The following is a 12,625-nucleotide window of genomic DNA, read 5'->3' on the forward strand; positions in this document are numbered from 1 at the left end:
ACAAAACTTTAAGACTAGGACATCTTGCAGCATTCTACAATCTTCATGTATATATAGTACATGAAATGAAACTTTAACCAGCATTGTAGTGCAGCCAAGCTAGGGTGAAAGAGGCAGATGTTTAGGGTGTAGCATTGCTGTATGTTGCTAGTTTAGGACAGGAGGATCCTTCAGCCATCCACTCTCATAGTCACCTCTTCCCTAAGTTTTGTTCACTCCCCCCAGACCGTATTCCTTCCACAACCACCAGTCAATCAGCTCAGACTGCTCTGCTGCTCTCAGCCCCAATCCGCTTCCCTGATTCATGCTTGGCCAATCGCGTCTAGAGAGACTCCAAGGATGCTGCTCAACTTGCTGCATTAAAAGTTCGTTCTTTCCTTTTGCCTCATCAACCAGTTTCCTCCCCTCCCTGACTGGCTCCACACATCTAAAACCCCCATCACAGCACTGCTGCTCCTCAAACTTGCGCCACCTCCTTCACCCATTTCTCTTTCAGCCCAAGATCCTGTCAAGTTTCTCAGAAGGTGAACAACTCTCCAAGGTGAAGGCCATCCTCCCATTCCCGCTGCTGATCCTCAGCTCACACACCCCTCCTTGCTCAGTCTAGGGGCACCTCTCCTCTCCACTCCCAATCCCATCTCCCTCCATCACAAGTGATAATCCAGCTAGCATCCTCCCCATATAACAGGGGCAGCCACCGTGTAATTCTTGGCTCATCACTTCCCTTCACCAGAGATTGGCACGCCTGGAGGAGCAGGTGATGCACTACAAGACAAGAGAGAAGTAGTAGGGAGCAGAATTGTGAAGGTACTCGGAGGTGAGGATAACAGACATGAACTTGATGGAGTGAAGCAGGGGGAGCCAGTAGAAGGATCAAAGGTGTGTGTGCGCATCATGATCAGAGCGATGGGCAAGGAAGATGACCTCAGCAGCAGCATTCTGAATGGACTGTAGCGGGTGGCATCAGCATTTTGGGATACATTTACACAGTGAGTGGCAGCCCATAGCGGAAAGTCTCACAGACCAGGTTGACAGACTCAAGCTTGTGAGGCTGGGGCTGACACGCTAAAAATAGATGTGTAGAGGTTACAGCTCGGGCTGGAGCTCAGGCTCTGAAGCCTAGGGAGTGGGGTCATCTTAAGAGCCAAGCCAAAATGTCTACACAGCTATTTTTGGCATGACCAGGGCTCCAAGACTCACTGCCATGGGCTGTGTAGATGCATGCAGGGAGACCAGTGGTGAGAGCTTACAGTAACTGGGGGAGAGAGGCAAAGGACATCTGGATGAACATTCCTACTAGCTGGACAGAAAGAAATAAGACAGATCTCAGAAACATTGTGGAGGGAGAAGTAGCAGGATTTGGCCAAAGCCTGGATGTGTGGGCAAGAGAGGGTGGCGTTAAAGGTGGGCCCAATGACTTTTCCCCAAACTTTCCTGCTCACGTGTTGCACCCCACTGGTTCTGCTTTCCTCCATTCCCTTTTGTCTCCTACCACAAGCAGCCCTGAGCTTCTCCCATATACATTGAGCATCTGCCCTGTTTTGTCACACTTTCCCCACGCCCACCTCTTTCCATAAACTCTAATCAACAGCATACCAGAACCTTCTCTTTGAAAGATCAGCAAGACCTCAGCTAGAGAGGCAAGGTAGAGGAAAGACAGTACAGAAAGGCTTAGGAGTCTTGTGTCTCCCTAGACTGTAAGATCCTCAGGACAAGGCCCAATCTTCACTCCCTCTGCAAAGCACAGGACATACCTAGGATGTTATATACAAATGTTATGCCAGCAAGTCTCCAAGGGAATCTAGGGAGGGAGAATGCATTCTTCCAAGTCTGATCAGTGCAGCAACCCGAATCATGTAGGCACTCTTCACACCAGCACATACAACTGCAAGCTGCTTTGCCGTGCCCCAGCCCTGACATATGTCCACAGTCAAATCTCCAGAACAACAGACTCATCTGAATTCATGTGAACAGCCCCCAGACTTCTTCCTTACCTGGTTCATGACATAGGTAGGAGTAAAATCCTTCAGATTTCAGCATGATGAGCAGTGATGCCCAGCCCAGAAGAACAGCAGAGAAGAGAAGATTCTCTACAACAGCTGTGCATGCCATCCACCAGCGTCGCCGATGCGCAGTAGCAAGTGTGGGAGCCATTGCAACACGTGAGGACTTATTTCTCTAGTATCTAAACCTGTAACAAATTGAAAACAGGACTCTTAAGTTCATCCCCATGTGTCAATATTTATAGAATTAGATATTCATGGCTCCTACTTGCAGGTAGAGGCTACATGGAACATAATTCAAATACAGATATCTTCTCTGACAGATGTGCAAAACTACACACTAAATCAGGATCTTTCAGAAGTGGTGTGCCGAGTCTTCATTTATTTACTCTAATTGAAAGTTTTGTGTGCCAGTAATACATTTAAACGTTTGTAGAAGGTCTCTTTCTAGAAGTCTATAATATATAACTAAACTATTGTTGTATGTAAAGTAAATAAGGTTTTTAAAGTGTTTAAGAAGCTTCATTTAAAATTAAATTAAAATGCAGAGCCCCTGGACCAGTGGTCAGAACCTGGGCAGTGTGAGTGCCACTGAAAATCAGCTCGTGTGCCGCAGGTTGCCTACCCCTGCACTAAATAGAAGCCATTGGGGCGTAAAACTAACCTCTGCAGAATGAAATTCAAAGAGTCAATGTCAAGCATGCTGCTCAGAAGGGAAGGGAACACAGGTGCACTTGGACCTGGCCTTATTATGGTCCCTCTGCTGCATATATTGCACTCCACGGGAGTGTTCAGCACTTCCGTTCTACCTGCTGAACAGCAGGTATGAAAGCACACCCTGGGTGAAACCATAGCAGGAGAGCTCTCCTACTGCCTGCTCAGAGTCCATTTTTATGGCAACCGCAGTGCCCTGCCTGCCACCTGTAGAGAGATGGAGAGAGAGGACAAGGCAGACCTCCTTTTTAAGAAAAGGAGTACTTGTGGCACCTTTCATCGGATACATCTGATGCTGTAGCTCACAAAAGCTTATGCTCTAATAAATTGGTTAGTCTCTAAGGTGCCACAAGTCCTCCTTTTCTTTTTGCGAATACAAACTAACACGGCTGCTACTCTGAAACCTCCTTTTTAAGAAATACAGAAGCTTGCAGAATGGAGAATCATCCAACATATCAATCTATCTGCAGCACTGATGGCAGGAGAGGTTTGGGCCCTGCAAGGGTGCTGATCTGGTTATCTATGCCTGTTGAGTCTCAGCCATTCCTGATCATTTTGAGTCCATCAAGCTTGAGCTAATGATGGATTCACCCTACACTGGAGTGCAGATCTGCTCTGAAGAGCAACTGTGAAAGTGGTGTTTTAGAAGCAGCCACTGATTTTGGCTGCCCTATTTGAGACAGCCTGGGCTTCGTCTTCAAGAACTTTGAACTCCAAAATCAGTGGCCATTTATTTCAGTTCCTAAGCTCAGGGTCTCTACCTCAAATACCTCTTGGAAGATTTGTTGGTCAGGCTAGATCAGTGGTTCTCAACATTTCCAGACTACTGTACCTCTTTCAGGAGTCTGATCTGTCTTTCATATCACAAGTTCCATCTCACATAAAAACCTCTCCGGCTGCCCAGCTCAGAAGGCAGTGCCACCACCAGCAGCAGGACAGAAGTAAGGGTGGCAATAGCATATTGTGCCACCCTTACTTCTATGCTGCTGCTGGCAGGAGCGCTGCCTTCAGAGCTGAACAGCTGGAGAGCAGCAGATTTTGGCCAGGGTGTTCGTGTTGTTTGCAGAACGGGAGGACTATTTTTAAAATCCTGCTCCTGTCCCACCCTGCAACATCCACTCCCACATTGTTTGTTGAATTGTTATCCCTCTCCCACTGTTATGGCAGTGGGTCCTGCAAGACCCACTAGACCCCAGTCCTGCTGCAGGGCTCTAGAGTCAGTTGTAAACTTGGCAAAGAAGATGAATTGACCTACACCCTGGAAGACCTCTGCATACCTCCAGGGGGTACACATACCTCTGATTGAGAGCCACTGCTCTAGATGAGACTCATAGCCCTATTTGAAGAAGCAATTTCTATAGTCACTTTTCAGAGAAGAACTCACTTTAATTATGATGAGGGAGAGAAGGTCATGAGGAAAAGTCAGGAACGCCAGGGCTGCCTGTGATTACTGGATCTAGAGCAAGTCCAAACTTATAAGGTCTCTTCCTCCTGGCTCACACCCAGCATGGAGGGTCTGACCCAATTTACTAACAGGAAGCTTGAGCCTAATGCTGCAGTGACGGGCAGAACCCTGAACCCCTGGCCCCCTCATGCACTTCCCCCACTCACAGAACCCCCATGTTACCTGGCACAAGGTGCAGCCCTGCCCTGTCCACATGAGCTACCATGACCCTTCTTCACCCCACACAGACCCCCCCACTCCCCGCCCCCCGCCTCTGCAACAGCCAAAACCAGTCTGAACTGGCCAGAGCACTGAAAAGAGAGGGAAGAACAGGCTCTGGGACAACCATGCCAGCTCCAGAATATGCAGGGACTGACACCCACATTGGGGATCACAGAATCACAGACTAGCAGGGTTGAAAGGGACCTCAGGAGGTCATCTAGTCCCACCCCCTGCTCAGAGCAGGGTCAACCCCAACTAAATCATCGCAGCCAGACACTGAGCCCCCGCAGCTGGCTCCAAAATGTGCCCCCAACGCTCAGCTCTCCCCTCAGCTCCCCCTTTCCATCTGTCCCCTCCCTCCTGAGAGTACCCCCAACTCCCCCTCTTCCCACTCTGGGTACCCCACCCCCTCGGTACCCCCTGCTCCATCAGTCCCCTCCCCCCTCAGAGGGCCCCCAACTCCCCCCTCCCAGTACCCCCACCCCCTCGATACCCCCCTGCTCCATCTGTCCCCTCCCCCCTCAGAGAGCCCCCAACTGCCCCTCTTCCCACTCTGGGTACCCCCACCCCTCGGTACCCCCTGCTCCATCAGTCCCCTCCCCCCTCAGAGGGCCCCCAACTCCCCCCTCCCGGTACCCCCACCCCCTCGGTACCCCCCTGCTCCATCTGTCCCCTCCCCCCTCAGAGAGCCCCCAACTGCCCCTCTTCCCACTCTGGGTACCCCCACCCCCTCGGTACCCCCTGCTCCATCAGTCCCCTCCCCCCTCAGAGGGCCCCCAACTCCCCCCTCCCGGTACCCCCACCCCCTCGGTACCCCCCTGCTCCATCTGTCCCCTCCCCCCTCAGAGGGCCCCCAACTCCCCCCTCCCGGTACCCCCCTGCTCCATCTGTCCCCTCCCCCCTCAGAGAGCCCCCAACTGCCCCTCTTCCCACTCTGGGTACCCCCACCCCCTCGGTACCCCCTGCTCCATCAGTCCCCTCCCCCCTCAGAGGGCCCCCAACTCCCCCCTCCCAGTACCCCCACCCCCTCGGTACCCCCCTGCTCCATCAGTCCTCTCCCCCCTCAGAGGGCCCCCAACTCCCCCCTCCCGGTACCCCCACCCCCTCGGTACCCCCCTGCTCCATCAGTCCCCTCCCCCCTCAGAGGGCCCCCAACTCCCCCCTCCCGGTACCCCCACCCCCTCGGTACCCCCCTGCTCCATCTGTCCCCTCCCCCCTCAGAGGGCCCCCAACTCCCCCCTCCCGGTACCCCCACCCCCTCGGTACCCCCTGCTCCATCAGTCCCCCACTCAGGGTGCCCCCACCCCTCAGCACCTCGCCCGGCCCCGGCCCCGGCCCCGGCCCCGGCCCCGGCTCACCCCGCCCGGCTGCCCGGCGCGCGCTCTCCGGGTCTCGCTCGCTCCGGTTCCACCCGGTGTTTTTTATTCGGCTCCTCAGACAAAACAGCGGCGGACGGTGATTGGTGGCGAAGGGGCTGGAAACAGGCGGTGACCAATCAGCGCCCACCCGGCATGGGAGCGGGCGGACGCTCCGCCCCTGAGGTCCCGAAGCCGAGCGCGAGGTGCTGCTGCGGCTCCGGGGGCGTCCCCGGGCCAGTGGGCCCGCTGCACCCACCGCCCCGTGCACCCACCTCCCGCTGCACCCACCGCCCCGTGCACCCATTGCCTACTGCACCCACCGCCCCGTGCGCCCACCTCCCGCTGCATCCACCTCCCGCTGCACCCACCGCCCGCTGCACCCACTGCCCCGTGCACCCACCGCCCGCTACACCCACCGCCCGCTGCACCCATTGCCTGCTGCACCCACCGCCCCATGCACCCATTGCCTACTGCACCCACCGCCCCGTGCACCCACCTCCCGCTGCACCCATTGCCCGCTGCACCCACCGCCCCATGCACCCATCTCCCGCTGCACCCACCGCCCCGTGCACCCATTGCCCGCTGCACCCACCGCCCCATGCACCCACCGCCCGCTGCACCCACCGCCCCGTGCACCCATTGCCTGCTGCACCCACCGCCCGCTGCACCCACCGCCCCGTGCACCCACCTCCTGCTGCACCCACCGCCCGCTGCACCCATTGCCTGCTGCACCCACCGCCCCGTGCGCCCACCGCCCCGTACGCCCATTGCCTGCTGCACCCACCGCCCCGTGCACCCACCGCCCCGGGCACCCATTGCCTGCTGCACCCACCGCCCGCTGCACCCATTGCCCGCTGCACCCACCGCCCGCTGCACCCACCTCCCGCTGCACCCACCGCCCCGTGCACCCATTGCCTGCTGCACCCACCGCCCGCTGCACCCACCGCCCCGTGCACCCACCTCCCGCTGCACCCACCGCCTCGTGCACCCATTGCCCGCTGCACCCACCGCCCCGTGCACCCATTGCCCGCTGCACCCACCGCCCCGTGCACCCACCTCCCGCTGCACCCACCGCCCCGTGCACCCATTGCCTGCTGCACCCACCGCCCCGTGCGCCCACCGCCCCGTGCACCCACCGCCCGCTGCACCCACCGCCCCGTGCGCCCACCGCCCCGTGCGCCCATTGCCTGCTGCACCCACCGCCCCGTGCACCCACTGCCTTCTAGACCCACCGCCCGCTACACCCACCGCCCCGTGCACCCACCTCCCGCTGCACCCACCGCCCCGTGCACCCATTGCCCACCGCCCCGTGCGCCCACCTCCCGCTGCACCCACCTCCCGCTGCACCCACCGCCCCGTGCACCCACCGCCCGCTGCACCCACCGCCCCGTGCACCCACCGCCCGCTGCACCCACCGCCCGCTGCACCCATTGCCTGCTGCACCCACCGCCCCGTGCACCCATTGCCTGCTGCACCCACCGCCCCGTGCACCCACCTCCCGCTGCACCCATTGCCCGCTGCACCCACCTCCCGCTGCACCCACTGCCCCGTGCACCCATTGCCCGCTGCACCCACCGCCCCGTGCACCCACCGCCCCGTGCACCCACCGCCCGCTGCACCCACCGCCCCGTACACCCACCGCCCGCTGCACCCACCGCCCCGTGCACCCACCTCCTGCTGCACCCACCGCCCGCTGCACCCATTGCCTGCTGCACCCACCGCCCCGTGCGCCCACCGCCCCGTACGCCCATTGCCTGCTGCACCCACCGCCCCGGGCACCCACCGCCCCGGGCACCCATTGCCTGCTGCACCCACCGCCCGCTGCACCCACCGCCCGCTGCACCCACCTCCCGCTGCACCCACCGCCCCGTGCACCCATTGCCTGCTGCACCCACCGCCCGCTGCACCCACCGCCCCGTGCACCCACCTCCCGCTGCACCCACCGCCTCGTGCACCCATTGCCCGCTGCACCCACCGCCCCGTGCACCCATTGCCCGCTGCACCCACCGCCCCGTGCACCCACCTCCCGCTGCACCCACCGCCCCGTGCACCCATTGCCTGCTGCACCCACCGCCCCGTGCGCCCACCGCCCCGTGCACCCACCGCCCGCTGCGCCCACCGCCCCGTGCGCCCACCGCCCCGTGCGCCCACCGCCCCGTGCGCCCATTGCCTGCTGCACCCACCGCCCCGTGCACCCACTGCCTTCTAGACCCACCGCCCGCTACACCCACCGCCCCGTGCACCCACCTCCCGCTGCACCCACCGCCCCGTGCACCCATTGCCCACCGCCCCGTGCGCCCACCTCCCGCTGCACCCACCTCCCGCTGCACCCACCGCCCCGTGCACCCACCGCCCGCTGCACCCACCGCCCGCTGCACCCACCGCCCCCCGTGCACCCATTGCCTGCTGCACCCACCGCCCCGTGCACCCACCTCCCGCTGCACCCATTGCCCGCTGCACCCACCGCCCCATGCACCCATCTCCCGCTGCACCCACCGCCCCGTGCACCCATTGCCCGCTGCACCCACCGCCCCGTGCACCCACCGCCCGCTGCACCCACCGCCCCGTGCACCCATTGCCTGCTGCACCCACCGCCCGCTGCACCCACCGCCCCGTGCACCCACCTCCCGCTGCACCCACCGCCCCGTGCACCCACCGCCCCGTGCACCCATTGCCTGCTGCACCCACCGCCCCGTGCGCCCACCGCCCCGTGCGCCCATTGCCTGCTGCACCCACCGCCCCGGGCACCCACCGCCCCGGGCACCCATTGCCCGCTGCACCCACCGCCCGCTGCACCCATTGCCCGCTGCACCCACCGCCCGCTGCACCCACCGCCCCGTGCACCCACCTCCCGCTGCACCCACCGCCCCGTGCACCCATTGCCTGCTGCACCCACCGCCCGCTGCACCCACCGCCCCGTGCACCCACCTCCCGCTGCACCCACCGCCTCGTGCACCCATTGCCCGCTGCACCCACCGCCCCGTGCACCCATTGCCTGCTGCACCCACCGCCCCGTGCACCCACCTCCCGCTGCACCCACCGCCCCGTGCACCCATTGCCTGCTGCACCCACCGCCCCGTGCGCCCACCGCCCCGTGCACCCATTGCCTGCTGCACCCACCGCCCGCTGCACCCACCGCCCCGTGCGCCCATTGCCTGCTGCACCCACCGCCCCGTGCACCCACTGCCTTCTAGACCCACCGCCCGCTGCACCCACCGCCCCGTGCGCCCACCTCCCGCTGCACCCACCTCCCGCTGCACCCACCGCCCACTGCACCCACTGCCCCGTGCACCCTTTGCCTGCTGCACCCACCGCCCGCTGCACCCACCGCCCCGTGCACCCACCGCCCGCTGCACCCACCGCCCCGTGCACCCATTGCCTGCTGCACCCACCGCCCCGTGCACCCACCGCCCGCTACACCCACCGCCCGCTGCACCCATTGCCTGCTGCACCCACCGCCCCATGCACCCATTGCCTGCTGCACCCACCGCCCCGTGCACCCACCTCCCGCTGCACCCATTGCCCGCTGCACCCACCGCCCCATGCACCCATCTCCCGCTGCACCCACCGCCCCGTGCACCCATTGCCCGCTGCACCCACCGCCCCGTGCACCCACCGCCCGCTGCACCCATTGCCTGCTGCACCCACCGCCCCGTGCGCCCACCGCCCCGTACGCCCATTGCCTGCTGCACCCACCGCCCCGTGCACCCACCGCCCCGTGCACCCATTGCCTGCTGCACCCACCGCCCGCTGCACCCATTGCCCGCTGCACCCACCGCCCACTGCACCCACCGCCCCGTGCACCCACCTCCCGCTGCACCCACCGCCTCGTGCACCCATTGCCCGCTGCACCCACCGCCCCGTGCACCCATTGCCTGCTGCACCCACCGCCCCGTGCACCCACCTCCCGCTGCACCCACCGCCCCGTGCACCCATTGCCTGCTGCACCCACCGCCCCGTGCGCCCACCGCCCCGTGCACCCATTGCCTGCTGCACCCACCGCCCGCTGCACCCACCGCCCGCTGCACCCACCGCCCCGTGCGCCCATTGCCTGCTGCACCCACCGCCCCGTGCACCCACTGCCTTCTAGACCCACCGCCCGCTGCACCCACTGCCCCGTGCACCCACCTCCCGCTGCACCCACCGCCCCGTGCACCCACCGCCAGCTAGACCCACCGCCCGCAGCACCCACCGCCCGCAGCACCCACCGCCCCTTGTACCCATCCCCTCGTGCACCCACCGCCCGCTGCACCCGCTGCACCCATCCCCTCGTGCACCCACCGCCCGCTGGCACCCACCGCCCCCGCTGCACCCACCGCCCAGGCCCCTCGCCCTCCATCACCCAGTGCACCCATTGCCCGGGCCCCTCATCCCGATCACACAGTGCACCCATCGCCCCCGCCCTTCGCCCCCATCACCCAACGCACCCTTCAGCCACTGCACCATCACCCGCTGCACCCATCACACACCGCACCATCGCCCAGTGTACCTATCACCTGGGCCCTTCACCCCCACCACCCAGTGCACTATCACCCACAGCAACATCGCCTGGGTCCTTCGCTCCCATCACCCAGTGCGCCATCGCCCAGGCCCTTCGCCTCCACCACCCAATGCACCCATCACTCACTGCACCCATCACACCCATCACCCACCGCACCATCGCCCGGTGCACCCATCACCCACTACACCCATCGCCCAGTGCACTCATCACCCAGGCCCCTTACCCCCACCACACACTGCTCCCATCGCCAGGGTCCCTTGCCCCCATTGTGCCGTCGCCTGGGCTGCTCGCACCCATTGTCCAGTGCACCATCGCCCAGGCTACTCGCCCCCATTGCCGGCATCTCCTGGGCCTCCTGCCCGCACTGCACGGTGTGCCATCTCCTGAGCCCATCACCCCCAATATCTGGGCCCATCCGTGCACCCATCACCGGGGCCTGTCGCCCAGTGCCACCCACTGCCTGGACCCATCCCAGCATTCCCATCACCTGGGCCCTTTTATGCACCCATCACCAGGGTATATTTTATTGCCATGGACTATCCAAGCATTCCTTGCCAGGATGTAGCTAATTTCTTGTTACTACAAGATCTAGGCACCCAACACTGTGATGTATCTGGGCCCCCTTGAAAGCTCACCCCATCGCTTTATTGTTCTTATAGTCACAAAAATGTCACTACTATTTCACTGCTGTCTCCTTCTCCATCCCTCCTGAGTCACTAATGAGAACTATCACTCCCTTTCCTTTCTGTCACATCCTTTCCCCTACCTCTAGGTCTCCCACTTTTCCCAGTACTCTACGTTTTGATGGACTGACCTTGGTCCATATTCATGGTCATTTATGACTGGTATTATTTTCCAAACTTTTGGTCATTTCCCTTGCCCCTGTAGTCCACGTAACAATGATAAGATACAGGCTAGAAAGATACTGGAGAAATACAAGAGACTTATAGGCCCAGGGCTATACAGATCAGTTTAAGCACTTATATTAAGGCAAGGCCCAACAGAAGTAAGTGGCTTAACAGAGTTAGCACAAGTAAGTAAAATAGCAGTGACCTTAAGTCATAAAATGGCATAAAACTTCGTTATATTTTGCAATATTCAAAATGCTGAGATTAAGCATAAAACTGTTGAAAGCTAATGGCAAGAAGTCCAGTTGGTACCAGTTTAGGATATTTTTGGAAGACAACATTAGCAGATGTCCAACTGCACATAGACATAGTAACCAATTGACATATATGCTAATGAGCCTAAACTAATTAATATAATAACCTATAGAATAAGAACACCCCAATATTATGAGGGTGAAGAAGTTGAGATGTGGTAAAGGAGGGAGGAGATGCTTATACGTATGCATGAGTAGAATTGGCTTATACATATATATGAGGCCTATAAAATATCTGGTCATGGGTTAAGCCGTTGGAGTCCTCCACTGGCATGCTGGAGTCAGACTAGGATCTGCCTCAACCTTTTGAGTCCTCCCCAAGGATAGAGGGAGTATACATATGTAATGGTGCTGGACATAGTTACAGGACTGTACGACTTCACCTTACTTGGGCTGGTTTACTTATAGGACTAATCGTCATGAAAATAAAGATTTTACAACTCCAAAGTCTTCTTTCGTGTGAGTACTGTTGTGATTGTCATGCACATCAGAGCTTCCAATTGAGCATTAATTCTGATACTAGTGAGCCTGATCTTGGGGCAAGAACCCACCAGATTTCAGTGTTAATTAGGGATTCAAAGTAATCAGTATAATTAAAACATAATCAATGGATTTGGCACTACTCCCCTCTGAACTCTCCTAAATGTCTTTTGATCTTTTTAAATTGTGGTGTCCAAGTGGAAGTCATTATTCAACTTCAGGGCTGCCAAGTGAGCCAGTCTGACAGCCTTTGTTTTGCTCAGGAGACTCCCATTGCTAAAGTCACATACAGCCTTCACGTCACCTTTGTGGCAGCTTCACCTCATTGTCTCTCATTAAATTTATCATTGGCAATAACCCTTACACCCTCCTCAATGGTCCCATTTTCCCTATTCTGTATGTGTGTGAGAGATTACATACTCCTCGTTCTTTTTGCTGATACAGACTAACACGGCTACCACCCTGAACCCTGATACCCTTCCTATGTAAAGCAGGCTATAATTGTCGTTATTAGTTCTTAGTTTACTGATTTTGGGGCCATTTCTGTCTTGTACCATATATATTCAGTATTTCAGACCTGCCTTCCGCTGTATTTGTGATACAGTTTTGGGTATGGAACCAGGGAGATGGCACAGCGCAGAGAGAGGAAGGACCCTGACAGGGGTGGGAGAGAGGCAGCAGCATTAGACTGGTTGCCGTCTGAATCCACTGACTAAGCCTTTGTAGATACCAAACAAGCTG

General features: G+C 59.6%; 1 protein-coding gene across 2 annotated transcripts in view; it reads right to left on the reverse strand.

The window, feature by feature from the left end:
• SLC43A2 (solute carrier family 43 member 2) overlaps nucleotides 1–5,812 on the reverse strand; it is a 56,770-nt gene extending 50,958 nt beyond the window's left edge. The window contains exons 1-2 of one of the 2 annotated variants that reach the window (XM_084650972.1): nucleotides 5,742–5,812; nucleotides 1,995–2,191 (exon numbers count right to left, since the gene is read on the reverse strand). In XM_084650972.1, the coding sequence (XP_084507098.1) occupies nucleotides 1,995–2,154 (160 nt within the window). In that variant the 5' untranslated portion in view covers nucleotides 2,155–2,191; nucleotides 5,742–5,812. Of the gene's footprint in view, nucleotides 1–1,994; nucleotides 2,192–4,101; nucleotides 4,248–5,741 lie in introns of those variants that run through there. The other variant, XM_084650973.1, reaches the window with a different exon arrangement.
• Between the last annotated feature and the right edge of the window lie 6,813 nt (nucleotides 5,813–12,625).

The sequence above is a fragment of the Lepidochelys olivacea genome (assembly GCF_965140295.1).
Source record: "Lepidochelys olivacea isolate rLepOli2 genome assembly, chromosome: 17".
Classification (NCBI taxonomy): domain Eukaryota; kingdom Metazoa; phylum Chordata; order Testudines; family Cheloniidae; genus Lepidochelys; species Lepidochelys olivacea.